Source organism: Maylandia zebra, linkage group LG5 (assembly GCF_041146795.1).
Source record: "Maylandia zebra isolate NMK-2024a linkage group LG5, Mzebra_GT3a, whole genome shotgun sequence".
Lineage (NCBI taxonomy): Eukaryota > Metazoa > Chordata > Actinopteri > Cichliformes > Cichlidae > Maylandia > Maylandia zebra.
Window position 1 is genome coordinate 15,612,243 of NC_135171.1, and position 19,275 is coordinate 15,631,517.

The window sequence follows — 19,275 nt, forward strand, 5'->3', positions numbered from 1 at the left end:
ATTAACCCTCTCAGGCTCAAACTAAGTTTTTGTTGCTAATGCACAAAAGAATACCTGCAGTGGTACTTCTGAGTAAAAATACCTCATAAAATATGTATGTGGGGTAATCAGGTTGTTAGCTTTTAAGTGTTACAAATCTGCAACGCCTGCCTTGAGAGGGTTAAAATCCTCCTTGGTCCAGTAAGCTCAGTCGCATCCCTTATCAAGCCCCATTGTGCCCATTTCAGCCCTGATTTTTACCCTTTATTACCTTCCAACTAGTGGAACTTAGTCTCAGGTGCCTTGCACACAACTTGAAAAGTTAGTGCCTGTGCTAGAAGGTTACCTAATGCCCGCTTTTGTTTGAAGTTTGAAGTGGTATCGCATGAATCTACATTAGACCTAAATGCTTTCACCCCCCCCAAAGACAATGATGGACCAACAGTGCTTGGACAATTTTTGTTATATTTGACATGCACTGAAGCTCTCTACGCAGCTGAAAAAATGATATGGATCAGGCTGTAGTTTTGACATCATAATAGCGCGCTGGCTACTTGCAGTAGTGTGTGTGTGTTCAGTTTTTTTTTCTTTGTTTTCTGAGAGCACAGTGCTTGATGGCAGATTCTGCAGGTGACAAGGCACACCTTGACATGGTGACAGCCCATACGCTACATGCACTTTACTGAATGCAAAAGAGAGCAAGGGTTGTGAGACATTTTCATTTTGGTTCAAGTTTCAAAGAGAAGTTTGTGTGTGTATGCATGTGTGCGTGTGTGTGTGTGTGTGTGTGTAAGCTCAAAAGATATGTTTGGAATAGAGTCGAAGATAATTGTCCTTTTCCTCTAAAATCATCTAGCCTGATTCTCTTAAAGCCTGCTACTGAGATTGGCTTTTTGCATTTTCAGATAATATGTACACCATATGTGTTTCATCACACATGAATCTTTTTAGCAATATATTGTGTGTCAGCATATAGGTAATCAGAGAAAGGAATGCCTGCAGTTTTGGGAGCTGCCAGATTTGCGATTCTTCCCAAGCAGAGCAATGCTTCAAACTCCAGCTAAAATCTACAAAAAAATTACAGCTCAACATAGTCAGTAGCCGTTCTATATACAGACACACATATATAAAATATGTGCATATAAATACATATATTTGTGATTAATATCTATTTATCCATATATACTGTATATATGAATACATTTGCTTGAATGCCTGTTATACATATATATGTACTGCAAATATAAACAAGTTCATATATTTCAAACATTTCTGATGTTATTCTATCTATGAGGTTAGGATGTCAAGTTAAAAAAGATAAGGCTGTGATACAGAGCAGCCCCTCCCATGCACTCGCCATCCCTCCCGAGACAAAATGAGAAGAGAAAAAAATAAACATTTTGAGTAATTGTAAACTAGCGAAGTGAGAGACCCCATTTGGTCATCTGAAATAGTTTTGCCTGTATTCAAAAAGCATATCAGCAATATATATGTATATATACATGTGTTGTATATATTCGTAATGTACACTTCTTTTAAGTGCAACTCCCCAGCCACGCTGGCTGACAGAGATGCAGTGGTCCGAGTATATTAGAGCTACAAGTCCTCAGCAATAAAAATGTTTGGTCTTTTGGTCCCTAAAACAACTAAGGAATGATGGATAAGACTCCCTGGAGACTGTTGCTATGGCGCTCCTCGGCAACGGTATCCCCTGGAAACGGACAGGCACTCCGAGCTAAAGATGGCCATCCCAAATCGAAGCCAATCTGTGTCGTGAAAATGTCACATTCCTACTTAAGTTCTCTCTCAGAGAATTTGTCCCTTCTTGTTTCAAATCTTAAAAATTGGTCTTCAAAACTCAATTGCTCCACACTATCTTAATGAAAGATCTCCTACGGCAATCCGCTATTATGTTTTTTGTTTGTGGTTTTTCTTGTGGTTGTTTTTTTTTTTTTTTTTTGTTATTTTTATTTTTTTTTTCAAAGTTTTGTTCTTGTTGGACTTTTGACATCCGTATTCCTTTCAAGAGTTCAGCGGGGTTGGTCATTGTAAGGAGGTTTGATGTAGTTTCTTTTACTTTTTTCTCCTCCTTTCTTTGTTCAAGTAAAAGTTTTTGTGGTCCAGAAAAGGTAGCTGTCATTCAAGCAGGGTTTTGTGGGGAAAGAAGTGTGTATATGTGTGCAGAAGAGGGGAAAAAAAGTCCTGGGGCTAACCAGGCTGGTACAAATTCACTCTGAGTTCCAAAGTTTTAGTACATCCAAAAAGGAGGTGTCCTTGACTCGGTCATCGCTCTCTCTCTCTCTCCTCTGTTTTCTGAAGCAGCCTCAGTGGTCCAGATGTTGAGTTTGCACTCAGTGGTGGGTAGCAAATAATCAACAGCTCAACAAAACCTGAAAAGCACAGAAGAAAAAGGGACTGTTTGAGTAAAGGAATGTGTGGAGAAACAACACAAGGTTTCACGTTTTGCACCTCGATGCATTGATGCTTGCACTTTTCCACAGGATAGCCACTGGCTCGAGCTTTTCTGCAGATTGCTTAGGTTCCTAGAAGTATCCCACGAAAACTGCACTTTGATACCAGCAGCTGTGGGGTTTGAAGGTGTGTCTAGCTTTGCGGTTCATTTGTGCACTTGCTTGGATCTGATTTAGATAATTGAATGAGACAGCTAGGTCGCTTGCCGTTGAACTTTCATTACACATTTCTACATTATACCGGAAAACAAGAAAAATGACGGAGAGATATTTGCTTTGATTTTTAAATTAATTTTTCTTTGGAAGCAATGACGTCACCAGTGTTGTGTGTTCCTTCTCTGTTGATTTTTGCTGTATTTACATGCAGATGGAGCGGTGCAGAATACTTAACAGGACACCTGCCTCTCTAAAGCGTCTTAGCCAGCACTAAGACTCTAAGTCCTGGTGTGGATAAACAAAGATCATTTTGCTGAGACAATTTTCAAAACAAATCAGTGCTCATCCTGCAGTGAATTAATCTGGCTTCCTGGCTGCAGCTCCGTTGTTATCTTCTACGCGATGAAACAAATTTTTCGTTTCTATTAAAAAACAAACTCTTCAATCCTGTTTTTGAAATGGTGAAGGGATTCTAATCGAGACACACCTTACCGTGTCATTAGATGTTAAATAAGAGTACTCTAGCTTGCTGTTGTGCCAACAGTGTGTTATTATTCTATTTTATTCTATTTTTATTTTTTTAGATGATAATACCAATAGTAAAGCTGGTGATGCAAGTCGAAAAGCAGCTCGCTAATCAGTTGAGAGCGTAATGATGCTCTGGGAAAAAAAAAAAGGAAATCAGAAGATGTTTTCTCCAACATTCAGTTTAAAAAAATCATTTTACATATCAAAAGGAGTGGCGGCACACATTTGATGACAAATTCATATGAGATTGCTCTTCCACCTGCAGTGATTTGCCTCAGGACACTGTCTGGTATGGTTCAGTTAGTTTGTGAGTGGGTGATAAGTTGCCCTTGAATGAAGTCATCAGTAGTGAATGAACGACACAGCCTAAACTCTCCATCACACAGATGAAGGGAGGAGACAAAGAGGAACAGCACAATTACCTGCCTGAGGGGTAATAAATGCCTCTCCCTTGGAAGCACTTTCTTCCCTGTGCAACATGCTGAACCATTTACCAATTATCTTTTACCTACGAGGTAACATACAGGGTCATTTACTGTAAAGTCGTTCTGCAAATAGAGGAGGCTACTTTTTTCGGCCAGCCTGGAAGCTGACATCAAAACAAGGTTTCACTTTCAGTATAGATAGACACGTCTTATGGTTCACAATTACATTTAACATCTTATATTCTCAATATGTTTTAACTAGTCTGCTTTGCCCCCTGTGTGTGTGGGACATTTCCGTTAGCGCTGTGCATCACAGCACTCTTGTTTTCAGCGAATGATGCACGGAGCTAAGAGTGTTTTCCGCCGAAGAAGGCGATGTGAGTGACACTTGTTTGCCCAAGAACACACGGCGCTCTGGCGAGAGTGTTGTTAGGTGTGTGTGCTGCACGTGAGGCACTGTAACACAGCTGTCAGCAGGTTAAAGCTGCAGGAGTTTTAGACAATGCAGTCGCTGCTGAAATTCCCTGAAATGTCACGTTTCACTCTCAGCTTGTCTTGGGAAATATCTGCATGTGACTAATGATAACAAAAAAAAAAAATCATTATTGTCATCTTCAATAAAGGGTAAGACAACAGCTGCAAAATTTCCTCTTGTTCTTTAGCAGGAAAAACGATTTAATCATTTCACTGTTCAATGAAAACATGAGCATGCTCAGTGAGTGCTTTCATGCACAACAGTGAACACAATTGGGGATTAAAACGAAGAGTTTCTCAACGAGGCTGAATCAGAGGATCACAAGATACTGAAAAAGCTGAAAACTGATGTTGATGCTTCTGCATTAAAAGCATTTTGTGTAGTGGAAATCATTACTACTGTACAAGTATACCAGTGCATCATCCAAAAACGTTTTGACTATCATGTAAAGATAAAAAACAAACAAAACATTTTTAACATGAAGAGGAATAGTCCTTGAATCAAAATCTCTAATTGTCCTGCATGGATGCTGCATTCTCTGAGGTAAATAGTAGAAGTGTAAAAGCATCTCAGATGGTATAGGTTTGTAAATGCTTTTGTACATCACATGGATAACTTGAACATCTGAGACTTGGTGGTAGTGAATGTTACAAAGAGGTTTTGAAGCAACACATGCTGCCATTCAATTGTCTTTTTGAGATAAGGCCTTGTTTACATCCTCACTAAACCCCATTCTGCGGGTATTACAACAGCGTTGCTTCATATTAAGAGCAGCTATAACTACCTGTATACAGTCTAGGCCTGTCAGTTCTTTTTTCAAAAATTTATGAAACAAAAGACAGCGGATTCTTGGGCAGAAAATCCTTTAACAAGGAAGACTGGGGAAGATTTTGCTCTCTATAGGTGAACATTTGGTCTCATTGGTTCCCAAACCCTTACAGAGTGCTGTTAAGAGAAGAGGTGATGCAATGCAGTGGTAAACATACCATGCTTCTAACTGTTTTTTGTGTGTTGCTGGCATCAAATTCAACACGAGCACATTTTTTTTAAACAAAATGTTTCAACTTTAATATCTCATAGGCTCTCTTTATACAATTTTTATATTTTATACAATTCAATGTATTGGTTACATTATTTTTATTTATTTATTTAGGTTTGTAGTCATGGTCCTGGGAGGATTGTGGGAATGTCAACACCTGGTTTTGTTTGGTGAGTGTTTGCCAGTATAATTTGCAATAGCTGTGCATGCACTCAAGAAACCACCTGTGAAACTAAACTGACAACAGGTGTTCCTCAAGGAGTCAACACTGATGCCTAACCTGTCTTTCCCTGTGTTCGACAGCTGCCCCGGCCGCCAGGGTGGCGGTGGCTGGCTGGGGCGCGGGCTAGTAGGGACGGTTGGCATCCTTTGGCCTCTTCAGTTGCACCTTGAGTCTTTTCATGCCGATCTGGAAGCCATTCATTGACTGGATGGCAGCTTGGGCACTACCTGGGTTGTCGAAACTTACAAACCCTGGGGGAAAGGCCAAAAGAGAGAGAAAGAGAAAGGAGGAGATATTGTTATATGAAGAAGCAAGAGCAGTTTGGGACACTAAAAACATGGAATGTGAAGATGAGTTCATTAAGATCCAATAGTCATTTACAGGTGTGTATGATATGAAAACTGGAACGATAATGAAAACCTTTAATCAGCACATAAAACTAAAAAACAGTTACCATTCATGAAACAACTAGTTGTAAGCGTAAATCTAATATAGTGTGATTATTAAAAAAAAAGCACATTAAACTAACATCACACAGATGTGTAATAGTATGACAACAACAACAGGATTACAGGATAATGGGGTTTTATAACTAAAACATCAATATGGTAGTGCAACATTTCAGTTTTGCTTTTTAACTTCCACTGTGATGTGGGGGGAAAAAAAGCGTCAAATAACAAATTAAAACCCGCATCACAAAAACGCCAACATGAATTGAGGAAATACATTAATGCAGCGTATTAGTGAGCGAAAGCTAATTTGCAAATGGGTTGCACCTGATGGACTCTCCATAAAACATTCTCCACAATCCATTTATAATTTGCCACATAATTATGCGTTCGACTACGCTGCACTGTCAGCAGCATGACGTGAGATGGCAGTTTTCTGTCTTTGCACGGCAGACTAACTGTGGGATTCTGAAGTTACGTTCTTGGCATGCATCCCTTTTTTTTGTTTTTAGCTGAAAGGAAGCTATAGTCAGGGGCATGCGACTGAAAAACCCACATTTGTATTATACAAAATGTCACGAAGAGCACAGTCGTAATCGAAAGATAAAACGGGCCGCTGAGTTCTCAGATCTCAGCTGTCTGTAACGCTTGGAAAAGGAAAACAAAATATCCAAAGTATCCACTCTTTCTTATTAGTAACAGCACACCTGCAGAGAAACGATCTGCTCTTTTGTTCATCTTTTTAAAGGGAGAGGTGTCAAGAGGTTTGGGGGTAGGGAAGGCGTGGGGGTGGGAAGGGAGTATTGACTGCAGTGCAAAAAAAGGGTGATTAGGAAAAAAAAAGAATAATAATAATCAGGAATAAATAACCAATAATCGTTTGGTTTTGTTCATTTTTACCCACCAAAGCATTTACTTTGGTTTGTCGCCCGATCCACAAACACTTTGGAGGAGATGACATTACCGAATGGCAGGAACATCTGCATCAGCTCTCCATCTCCAAACTCCTGAGGGAGGTGGTAGATGAACAGGTTGCAGCCTTCCGGTCCTGCATGGAAAGAAACGGAGAAAGGCGAGAGAAGAGAGGGGGAGGGAGAGAGAGAGAGATAAAAAGGCAAAGGTCAGAGAAAAGGGTCAAGGAAAGAGACGGGGAGTAAGAATGGGAAAGGCAGACCACGAGAGGAAAAAACTCTGTGATGACAGTAAGAAATTATTTAAAGTGTAAAGTAAAAGATAAAGAGGGTAGAAGAGCACATTGTTAGTCAAAGTGGGCTAAAAGGCAGTGAAAGTCAGTTGCCTCTGACAGCTTCTTATAAATGATGTATAAACTCAATTTTCTGCCAAAAATAGAATAATGTTGGTTATTTTAGAAAAGAGCTACATTTTTTTTTAACATAAGCTCTCACAGAAACCAATCAAGATGAACATTTCAACATTTGATTGCGTAATTTCATCAGTTTTCTTTGTTTTCTAGCTGTGTCGGTCCTATGTGGTAGTTAATCTCGCATGTTTGGATTGTTGTTTTGACTAAACTAGAATTTAAAATGCATCAGAGTGAAAAACACAAAATAAATGTTCCAGTTTTCTGCATCAGACCATCTTTATGCCCAGTTTCACATTAAATTTTTTTTTCCTTAAATGTGTTTCTTAATATTTGCCTAGTTTTAAGGTTCCAGAGTTGCAAAAATGAAACACGAATAAAACCCATAAAAAGTGTAGAGCAGTTTTCTCCAAGGCTTCAGTCACAGTTGAATGGTAACCTTAAGTTGGTGATTGCTGAATGTTAAGTATCATGAAAACTAACAACCTTCATACTGATAATTTTATGGCACCCCTTACTATATGACTCCCAAATGCTTAAAATATGGCCTCTGGGTTGCCACAGCTGTGAAATCATCTGCAATTTTTATCTTAACTTCCACAAGAGGGCAGTAAGGTCCCAGGCATGGGTGTTGAGCTTGGCGGTCATTCGGTTCATGAGAAGGCTTACAGCTGAGTTTGAGATGCTCAGTAATATTCTTCTTTTTCTTTTTCTTTGACTCATTCTCAACTCTGTCCTCTGTTTTTTTTATATTACCGAACCAAAAAGCACCAATAATAAAAAAGCTGTTTTGTATCAGGTAAACAAAAACACCCCAAAACACTGCTGAATATTTGTACTTTTCGTAAAAACTGACTGGCAACATTTCAAATCACCCCGCCAGCGTGTATGAGTATTTCAGGAGCATGCCGTGCGTGAGCGTTACCTTCTCGCTGCTGCTGTGGGATGATAGGTGGAGGGTGGGGGAAGGCTTGGCTGATCTGGCCGTATGCAGCGGGGTAGGCTGCTGACACACACAAACACACACCGCGGATCAGATAACAGTCATGACTAGAGCGCACACTTGTATACATATAAACAATGTGATATATGCAGGGGCACAGCAGGCAATCGATCAGATAGCGCACAATAGAGTCTAACGTGTTGCACACCCGACGCGGTGCAGAGAACAAACTGATGGAGTGAGACTGAAACACTTAATGTTACAATATCAAAATTTTAATTTCGAACAAAGGTATGCTTATCCTTGTCCTGTTTTCCGTAGTCTGGCCTCCCTTCCTACTGTACACACACACACACACACACACACACACACACACACACACACACACACACACACACACACACACACACACACACGCATACATATGCAGACACACATATCATTGGTGCAGTGAGAGTGACAGACAGACCTGCATACTGCTGGACTCCTGTGTAAGCCTGCTGGAGAGGATCAGCTGCAGTGGGACTTTGAGCTGCTTCAACAGAGACACAGAGAAGAGAAGAAAAAAGAGGAGGAGGTGGTGGTGGTGGGGGAGCACAGATGGATGGAGGTGTGTGTGTAGGGGGAGCGAGACAGAGGGAGAATGTAGATGGAGGAGAGGGCACGGAGGAAGGAGAGAGTAATATATAGCAGGGATGAGAAGGAGGAGAGCGATGGAGAGAAGAAAAAGCAGAAAGGTTAGCGAGCCGAACAGCGTGGAGTCAACTCACTTCACTTCGGTGTGTGAGGAACTGAATTCTGAACCTCTCCCTTCTCTTTTTCCAGACCCTTATACTTAAAAGTTTCCCCCAAAGCATTTCAAAAGTTTTCTTCTTCTTCTTTTTTTTAAGAAAAGCAGGAAAGCAAAACTTTGATAAACCACAGTTAAGACCAACACACACACACACAAAACAAAAAAGAAAACAACCAACAACACATGGCTCCACTGTCACCACAACAAAGAAAAAAATGTACCTAAACTTGTGCCTATCACAGAAAACCTAAAAAAAAAACAAGAAACACATTTATTTTTCACATGTACAACAACAGGACGAGCACAACGCACGTAACAGTGGATACGCCTGCTGCTTTCACTTCACATGTTCACAGATCTACAGCAAACTCTCCCTGCATCTGAACTACCGCCGGCACTGTGCCGCACCTTAATGCTACACACCCGTGCGTACAACGCATGCACAATAAATACACCACTGAGAACACACACACACACATATACACACACACACACACACTGATAAACATGTACACACTGATAACGCCAGTATCCTTTAAAACCAAAGTAACACCGAGCACGCTGTGGACTAACAGTAACACTGGAAAAACAGCAACAGATAGCCAGAAGAAAAGAAGAAGAGTTATGGGCTCAAAGAACCTTTAAAAAAAAAAAAAAAACCAGGTGAAATCCTGTTCAAAAATAATTCAGCTGTCTGTGTTATTATCATCCTTTGTAACACTGTGATACATTTTGCCAGGGGAATTGCAAGTTTGTGAATGTAGCAGCCACAGGGATAGGTTTATTCTAACAAGATGATTTGTATTTGTATACACTGCAAAGAACTTTTCTTTATGACAGTGTCTGGAAACACGAAGTCAGAGTCTTTTTCAGAGCATATTACAGAGCAGAAAATATTTCAGATATTTGAAGCAATATAAATCTTTACTGTTCACTCACAAACTTGAATTTTCCCTCTTTCTTTCCTTCTTTTTAAAATGTTTTAAATGTAAAAAGAAAGAATGTTTGGTCCCAATGGCTTTGAAATGATATCTTCCTGTCCCTGAGCTCAGAAAGAAAAGGGATGAGGGATGAGGGTGGGAGGGAAAGAGCGCTACCTTCGGAGAGAGATGAGAGGAAGCAGCCACCCTGAACCCCAAAACAACTCCGCGGAGCCACGCCCAAGCCGTTTTTCTCTGAGTCCTCTCTAAAAACCACCTCCTGCAACACTGGGGAGACAAGACAACCAAACACATCCAATAAGGTACTAACCACGACTCATGACACAAGCGCATAGTTAGACTCCGGCAGCCCGAACGCCTTTGCCAAACGATAATCGCCTCAACTTGCTTGCTTTCTGTGGACTACATTCGTCTGGCCTCACCCCCCATGAACATGCTTAAAGGCTATCCTAGTGTGTAAGCCAACATCATGCACGCTTTTCCTGTTGATGGCTGCTTTACAGTGGACGTGTGTCTACATTGAAAAAAATCATACTTTAACATTTGAATTTTTGTGTGTGTGTGTGTGTGTGTGTGTGTGCGTTCGTCTCTGAGATGATCATATTTACCAGGATAATGGTGTATCCCATTGGTAAAAACTGCTTCTGCGGGGGGCTGTCCATTTGCCTGCGGGGGCGGCATGCCAGTAAAACCATTTACACTAATTGGAGATGGGATGCTGGTCACTGTGGGGGCGCTGATGCCTGGTGGAGTACTGCCACCTGCAGCCATGGGGCAGACAGACAGAGACAGAGAGAAACAATGCAATTTTTCCACCCCGAGGACATTATGGAAAAGTTTTACTTTGACTGGCCACCTAGTAACTCTTGCAAATGTCAGGAGGGCCGGTCCAGTGGGCCGGTGAAGACACTAAATGTCAGGGCTGATTTCTTGTCCAAGTATGGCCCTTACAGTGAAACAACAGCCATTAGATGTGACCCTCAGACGTATTTTCTGAGACTAGTGAATACTGTGTTGATATCAAATGATTGCTAATTATGTGTTCCCAGAATGATCTTCTTTTACATTCCTTGGGTGTATCCAGAAACATGCATTTTCTTCCTTTCGGCTGTATCTTATTTCCACTGCAGTCTTAGAGTCGGGTCTTAAAAGAATAAACTATTTTTAGTCATTAATATTACACTTTATTAAACAGCTGGTGCTGCTGTTTTCAAAAGGATCTCATACTTATATTCGATTTTCCACATCTTATTTTAATGTCTTCGCTTTAGACGGCATGATGGAAGTGAATAAACAAAAAAAAATCCTTTTATCCAGACTGTTGTGTCATGCAGTGCAGATATATTATGTTGTAGGGCCATGTTAACACTTCAGTCAGCCAATTTATGGATTGCATTTATATAGCGCTTTTCAAGGAAAGCCATATCGTGCCATCGGCCCCTCTGGCCAACACCAGTAGGCGGTAGGGTAAAGTGTCTTGCCCAAGGACACAACGACCAGGACAGAGAACCCAGGGATCGAACCAGCGACCTTCCGGTTGCAGATGCGCTTCCCAACCCCCTGAGCCAGTTTTAGTGTTTGAGTAAATCTGTAACCACAGTAACCAGGTGTTTAGACTAAAGAATCAACCTGATGTATTTCTTTGATGGATATGGTTATTCAATTTTATTGATTTATTTTATGTTGTATGTACTTAACCTTAAGATGACCTTTATGACCTGTAAAGACTTTTATGAGCACTCAGTAGCACTGAGTGCTCATAAAAGTCAAAAGTCTCATGTGCACAGATGGAAGGTTTAGGGTTTCAGATTTGGGTTCTTGGCTTCCAGTGACACCAGATTGTCTGCTGTCAGCCCCCCTCTGGAACATTAATGCTAGCTTGTGCTCATGTATATTTATGTATAGAAGTATAATCCACAATGCATGCACTGTGGTAGATGCACTTTCTGAAAAAACTCTGATAGGTACTTTAACAATTGACCTTAAACCAGTTACCTGACGTGGGAGTCAGCGGTGCTCCGGGGAGGCCATTGATGGTGGCCATGTGCTGCATCTGGGCAGCAGCAAAGGCTGCCATTGGACTGAGGTAGCCTCCTTGGCCTACAGATGCCATCAGTGCTGCTTGCTGCTGCACCTTCAGGTGGTGAAGAAGAAGGGAAAGCAGAAAGTAATAAAAGTAAAGACCTGTGAGTCTGAGCTAAGCAAAGCAAGACAAAAAAAGCATAAGAAGTAGAGCTATAGCAGAAATGCTGCTACAGAGATGGGAAACAGCATATTAGGAGGTGAAAACCATGTATTAAACTTTATAGAACATCTATCCTTTAATTTTTTTTTTTTTAAATTAACATTTGACTTGATGACTTTTGCTTCTTCTTTTGCCTTTTCAAATTTAAATTTGAGCTAAGCTCGAGCGCTCTGTTTAATCTCTGTGGCTCACTGAATAAATAACTGTAGATAAAAAAAGGAGTTCTGTGGGGCATCTTGCCTGAGCGTAGGCTCCATAGGCTCCAAACTGCAGGGCCATAGGGTTGAAGATGCCCATCTGACCAGCCATCTGCTGCATGCGGCGTATGGTGCGCTCCTTATCCGTGTCGGCGAACTTTACCACCAGACTGGATGAGGCCCCCTGTGCACCCACCCATCCACCCACACACATACACACACACACACACACACACACACACGCCAGGAAGTACATGTTAATGTGGTTCGATAGACGTCTGACATAAGCTTGCATTAGCACACATACACACATACTGTTTTAAATCTCTGGCCAAGGCAATGGCCCCCAGAGCTTTAACTGGTGCCCATTTTCCCCAAAAAGTCCTGATGGGTTATAACTAAAAGGGACATTCCATGTTAAGTCAACCTTACATTCTCATGTAATATTTTTACATTTTCATAATTTCCTGTTGCAAGGCTTCCGTTATGAATATATTCCAATTATTAGAGCAATTTAAATATTTATGAAAAAAGTGCCACTTTTACAGAAGGGCAAAATCGTACTTTTTCGCCTAAATCATAACTCACAAGTTGAGTGGTTTCACAAAGCTGCTCAGCAATACTTTATCTCCACCATTGTGCTTGTGGGAACAGCTGGATAATTTGTGTGGAATCTGCCAGATTTGGGAGTATTCTATGGGATTTTTGTCAGATACAGCAACAAACACAAAACAACAAAAAAGCAAAACATCAAGACAGATCTTGACTATTTTCCCCTGAAACCTGTAAAAAAATATTACCAGTACTAAATACATACATGTACATGTGCAGGTGAACACATCGCTATGCACTCTGAATTTGGCTCATGTAAACAAATTCTTTTTCATAGCTCTTAGTTTTGACTGTCCAATCAAACAAACGTTTTCATCAGTGGTAGGCAATGTGAGCTCACTCTCATTGCACTGTAAGCTATAGAGATATAACAGGTACAATGAATAAAATATGAACAATGTGAAAATGTAATTGGTGCTTCAGATAAATTCAGAAATGCCTGTTGGACTCCTTTAATGAGCCACTCTTCAAACTTTTACTGCCAGCCCATTGCAGGTTGTAGGTACTATTGTAGCTGATGTAATGCAGCACAGTAAGCTGCAATGTAAAATATCTTCCTAGTGTACGAAACACCACATATGCAAATTACCCATATAAATGCACCGTATCCATGAAGAATGTTTAAGATTTCAGATGCTAATAAGATCCAAATGGTTTATTCGAGGGCTACATGCCTTAGTTTGTTTATTTTGCTTGCACTGGAGGTTCAAGGTAGCGAACTGACCAGAGGATGTGTACACTGTCGACATCAGGGGATGGATACGCTCAGTAACAATACTCAAGAGGGCTCTGGCATTTAAACAATGCACAGTTTGTACTAAGGGACCCAAAGCGTCCCGAGAAATTGAGCCTGTGTGATTTATAGCCTCAGTTTTCTATTCTTAGCTGACAGGGGTGGCACCTGGTGTGGTCTTCTTCTGCTGCTGCTGTAGACCCACCTGCTTTGCGGTTCAACATGTTCTGCATTCAGAGATGCTCTCTGAGTTACTGTTGCCTTTTCAGCTCGTAGCACTCTGGCCATTTTCCCTTGACCTCTGACATCAGTACTGGATATTTTCCCTTTTTCCAGACCATTCTCTTTAAACTCTAGAGATGATTGTGCTGGAAAATCCCAGCAGATCAGCAGTTTCTTCAAAGTTCAAAGCAATTGATAATTATTTAAATGTGCTGCCTTTGTAAATTTAGTGAAAAATGTAACTACATCTGTCCCAGGCTGAACTTTTTTTTAAATATGTGAATGTTTAGCAGTTTTTAGCAGCTATTTCTTTTTAAACAGCAGAACAGGATGACAGATAAAAACTGCTGCAAAAAACAAAAATAACAACTGTGCCTACCAAAATTATAGGTATACAACATTTCCCAGTAGTCCTAATCCACTGACTATAATTTAAGCAAATATTGTGCATATGATCACCTCTTCTTTAGAGGACGCTGTAACTTGAAAAATATTTCCTCTATGGGTCTAATATTTGAGAAATCTCATGACATAGATTCATAGATTCATCTTTCAACCCAGGAAAAAAAAAGTGTAAAAAATGGCTCAACTGAGATGGAAAGATCGAATAGCCCTAAGGACAAATTTCCTCACTGGGACTGATAAACTCCAGCCCGAGTTAAATTTATAAGGAATATAAGCAGTATTTGAGTCATCTCCCTGTGTGACTCACCTCTCTCACACACCTACATGCACGCACGCAGTTACTCACAGGCATTGTCTGGCTCCCGTGTAGTGCACCGATGGCTGCCTGAGCTTCAGCATGAGAGGAGTATTTTACAAACGCACAGCCTTAAAGAGAACGAGAGAGAGGAGAACCTGAGTAAGGGGATAATGAGATCGTGAGAACAAAGGGAAAAAAAAGTTTCCTGAGAAGTATATCATACAGTATCACAACAAAGCATTTATAGTAACAATACAACAAGCAGACAGTCCCCCCCCCTCCTTTTTTTCCCACCTGGGATAAATTTTCTACAGTAACAAATATTTAGTGAAGAAAGCCTCCTTTGCTGCGGATTGCTACATCAATGTTGATCGAAGCTCAGCAGACTAAATGTGCCAATCTGGCGTCATTAACGACTTCGAGGATCCTCAGATAGCGCTCAAAATGCTACAGCGTTTTGGTGTCGCTTACTATTGACAAGCGCCGTTGATAAATTTGAGTGATCAAGTTCTCAGTAATTATTGAGCTAAAGCCCACTTAGCTGAGTAAGCTGGCTGATGAAGCCTTGTTAATGGAGCTTCACGGAGGAATCAGAATGATCAAGCCCACTGTAATCATCAGGCTTAGTTATCATCGAGTTTCATTGATTAGCTGCTAAGCCCACTGATGAACTTCATGCGGTGAACTTGTGTAGCACTCTGACAACATTTAAAAAGGGGCATTTTTCTGGCATGACATGAAGCCCGATGGTTAATAAGGAGGGTGACTTATTTTTTTTTTCTTTATCAGAGCCTTGTAGGTTGACTCACGAGGTTAATGGGGTTCATCTGTAAAGAGCTGCTGGTTTGTATCTCTCGTCCCTTTGGGCGAAAGCTTGCAAATGGCATTTACTGTTGAAATTTACTGAATCTCCGGTATTCTTATGTAACGACTCCTCTGATGATTGTGAAATAGCCCGCTTTGACATCACTCAGCGCGGAGTGTTTTAAGAAGAACTTTGCAAAGTCACCAACTTTGAAAGGCCAAATCATTTCTGTGCAGTAGCCTGTGAAAAAAGTCTGCCGGCTCAAAGTCATAAACAGCTATAAACTCACCTTTGCTGTTTCCGTCGGGACCTCTGAGGATGGTGCATTCCTCGATGCTGCCGAAGGACTCGAAAAGGCGCCGCACATCATCTTCTGACTGTTGCTTGTTGAGCATGCCCACAAAAAGCTTTCTGTCTTCTAAAAGGAAAAAGGAATAGGTCACGATCAGGAGATCAGGAGATCAGGAGATGCTTTTTGGTATTCTACAAAGAGACGTGCTGTGTCGCTTAGACGGAGGCATTTTTGCTAAGCCTTAGATACACAAGCACCAGGTCAAATATCAGATGCAGTTTTGTTTTGTGATATAGTCAATTGCAACAATTTTCAAACTTGAAAATCTGCTTGATTAAGTTTCATTAGAAATTCAACTTTATTTGTGTTAAAAACAACTGAGTTGAAGCTACACGCCAAAAAGAGAAAGTTATAGTAGAATAACAGTTCACAAAAAGTTCATAATGCTAGAAAAAATAATTATGTAATGTAATCTAATGCTGCAGTCCTAGTGTATTTCTAATTCAATGCTGTTCCTGAGCTGAAAGTCTGTAATGTGCATTTTAAATGGACTAGCTGGTTGGTGTATTATGTTATTATTTAGTATGCAGTCTATTTGAGGTGCACAGCTGTTTCTGCATATTCACTTTAAAATGTATTAATACTGTTTACTGTTTAACCAGCTGCCCATTGCATATTTGCAGGGCAACCTAATCAAGGCGAGGAAGCCCTTTTCTGTGGAGTCTCTGTCCTTTGGGAATATGACTACCCCATGGCACAGTATGTCTGATGCTAACAACAATGTTCTCTCTCATCACATTCAGTGCAGCTTGCGTGACACATGCAGTGTCTGTGGTAAATGCTTGCCACTGTATAAGTTGGCTATGCTGCTGGTTTCACGTGTCACGCCCCCTCTGCAACCTCAACTCCTTATGCAGCGGTAGCGCGAAAGTTTCTGTTGCCCTGGATTTAATTGCTAATACCTGACAAGGTGTGGCAGGGAGACCAGACACTGTCATGCTCTCTCTTGGGTGTTGGTGTCGTTTTTAGCTAAAAATATTTAGTAAATTAAAATAAAGCCCATGTTTCTAAAAAAGAAAAAAAAAGCAGTGTGGAGTCAATCTCCGATTTATGTTGGAGCTTATGAGCCAGGTCATAAAAGATGCCAAGGAAAGATGTTCTCCAAGTTTTATGAACGCTGTTGCTAGGTAATATTTTCCCTACATTTATACTGAGAAAATAAGCTATTTTCTGCTCTGTATCTTTTTTTATATTTCTGGACTTCATCTGTTTCATCTTGCTTTGCACTTCCTTGACAAAAACAGGTAGTGCAAATAACACTAAACAGAATATGGAGTATTAATAGCTATGATGTTATGTAGAGAGATTATCTTCTTCTTCTTTTGGCTGTTCCTTCCTTCCTACCTCCGTCTCATCCTATCCCTAGCATCCTCCTGTGCCACACCAACCCACTTCACGTCCTCCTTCACCATATCTATGAACCTCATCTGAGGGCTTCCTCTTTTCCTCCTGCCTGGCAGCTTCATCTTTAACATCCCTTATGTTGCGATGATGAGATATTTGACTAAAGTTACTTTCATATAATACCACTTTGTACCTCAAGAAGGGATAGTGAGTCAGTGTAGCAGCAATTCCCTCACTCAAGCGTGAGAAGAAATAGTGCTGCCCAGAGATTTGGTGGGTTTTTTTTTAAATTTCATTCAGCAGGAAAAACAGTCAGGGAATGAAACTGTAAACATAACTCTGGCAGAGTGACAGTTGAGAGAAGATTAACAGGAGTTACCAAGCGAGCTGGCCAGCTAGTCCAGCTTATGCTTCCTCTCACACTGCCCAGGCCACCAGTATTAAGAGATGATGGGGACTTGTAACGAGCAACGGGCGTACAGCAGATCATCACGGAGGCTGGTTGCAGAGCTTTTATGGTTTTGTGTTTTCTCATTACTTGTTTTTGTTTTCAATTCGGTTTAGTTTCACTTGGTTTCCAGAATGGCTTTGCTTTAGTTTAGTGTTCATTAGTTGTAGTCTTTGTTAATTATTTTCATACAGACGTTATTTGTCAGGGGGAAGAATTGGAAAATAAAAGCAAAGATGTTTTCATGCATAAATGCTTAGTAAAGAGGGTCCGACGCAAGTTCAGAAAATCATTTCAGCTAGTCTTGTTTTATTTTTGTTGGTTTTTGGTTAGTTTTTGAATGATTTCTATGCTGTAGCAATGTCTCACAAAGGCAAACCAGCACTGCTGAGACATCCATATGACATGGAAATAAAAGAAAGCAATACGAAGCACCACTCAGGATTCTGAGCAGTCACTGCTTTCTACTGTGAAGCAACAGTGGTCTCTTCTAGAGCGAGGTATTTGTGGCAAATTAAATGGTTTTGTTTATTTATTTATGACTGCCTCCTGCACCCCATCCACCAGGAGTCATACTCTTCAGTTCCATTGTGGAAGGAAATTTCACCAAGTCCCTCGGTCCTCCCGAGGATTCCACAACATGTCGTAATTTTCAAACCAGAATATGAATGATCTGAAAAATCTACCATGTTGAATGTTATTTGTGCAGATTCTACAGAAAATAAGCCACCAAGTGATAATCATCTTGTATTAAATGTTATGTGTAAATAAATGTGAATGCATAATGTGTGGTGAGACAACATCCTGTAAGCAGCATCCTAGTAGCTGTTTCATCAGATGTTTTTGTCAGATATGAAATGGCACGACAAGATAGAAACTCACAATGACAGTGTGACAATGCATGGGTCTTGCTTGTCACATCAGTCTGACATTTTTTTCCCCCATTGAATCAGTCATTTAAAATTACAACCTATAGGCAAGGAAGTGCGCCTGTCACAGGTGTCAGATATGAGAGAAGGCAGCTGTGTGGGTGTGCCTTTCCTCAGGTCAGAACATGATTAAAATTTAACTAAGGTCAGTTCCCTAGTCTTGCCAGTGAACTTTTCCTTCCCCCCCCCCCCCTTCCCCCCCAAAGAACAACATATGTATTGTCATTATTATTATACAGAAGTAGGAAGTAATATGCATAAGTCAAAGATTATGCTGAATCCAGGAGACAGCTGTATGAATGTGGGAGGCTATGCGCATATTTTTCCCATGGCTAAAGAAAAGCTTTGCTAAGACCTTCGAAGCAGCATACCTACTTTCTGTATAAGGTTACAGCAGGTAAAGCGTCAGGAAAAATACTTTATCATTTCTCACGGCCAACACCTAATGCATTTATGGGTCTAATTCTCATTTATGAGCACGTAGCAATAATCCATTTGCATATATTAACTGCTGGCCTCTTCTTTGGCAAAAAGCCTCCACCATATTTATGCCCAAAATGCTGACGTGAAGTAACTTGATTACATGTAAAACTTACACGTAATTTTGGTACAAAACATTAAATTTAATGCAACTGGTGAAATTAAATGCATTTGATTGGTATACACTGAGTTTATACTAAACTATGTTTTTCAATGATTAGTTTGATTGAATTTGAGTTAAAAAACATTTGATTTTATATATTTCAGTTGCATTTTACTCAAAATTATTGTGTCATGTTAATGAGGGCCAGCACTCTTTTTTTTTTTTAGTGAAGTAACTCATAATTAAAACCTAATTTCTTTCTTTTTCACTGCCAATTTTTTCACATATAAACTTACAGGCTGTCAAATACATTGTAGAACGTTATAATCGGATACAAATCGGTCATTCAGGGTCTCTAA

At 40.4% G+C, this 19,275-nt stretch overlaps 1 protein-coding gene across 10 annotated transcripts in view; it reads right to left on the minus strand.

Moving 5' to 3' along the window:
• Positions 1 to 424: 424 nt before the first annotated feature.
• Positions 425 to 19,275, minus strand: part of celf4 (CUGBP, Elav-like family member 4) — a 91,802-nt gene continuing 72,951 nt past the window's right edge. Inside the window, exons 4-14 of one of the 10 annotated variants that reach the window (XM_014407983.4) lie at positions 15,550 to 15,678; positions 14,504 to 14,583; positions 12,229 to 12,369; positions 11,739 to 11,877; positions 10,352 to 10,504; positions 9,900 to 10,010; positions 8,479 to 8,541; positions 7,992 to 8,069; positions 6,650 to 6,793; positions 5,354 to 5,547; positions 425 to 2,369 (exon numbers count right to left, since the gene is read on the minus strand). In XM_014407983.4, coding sequence (XP_014263469.1) covers positions 5,420 to 5,547; positions 6,650 to 6,793; positions 7,992 to 8,069; positions 8,479 to 8,541; positions 9,900 to 10,010; positions 10,352 to 10,504; positions 11,739 to 11,877; positions 12,229 to 12,369; positions 14,504 to 14,583; positions 15,550 to 15,678 — 1,166 coding nt within the window. In that variant the 3' untranslated portion in view covers positions 425 to 2,369; positions 5,354 to 5,419. Of the gene's footprint in view, positions 2,370 to 5,353; positions 5,548 to 6,649; positions 6,937 to 7,991; positions 8,073 to 8,478; positions 8,545 to 9,899; positions 10,011 to 10,351; positions 10,505 to 11,738; positions 11,878 to 12,228; positions 12,370 to 14,503; positions 14,584 to 15,549; positions 15,679 to 19,275 lie in introns of those variants that run through there. The other 9 variants (XM_023152515.3, XM_023152516.3, XM_004545221.6 and 6 more) reach the window with 9 other exon arrangements.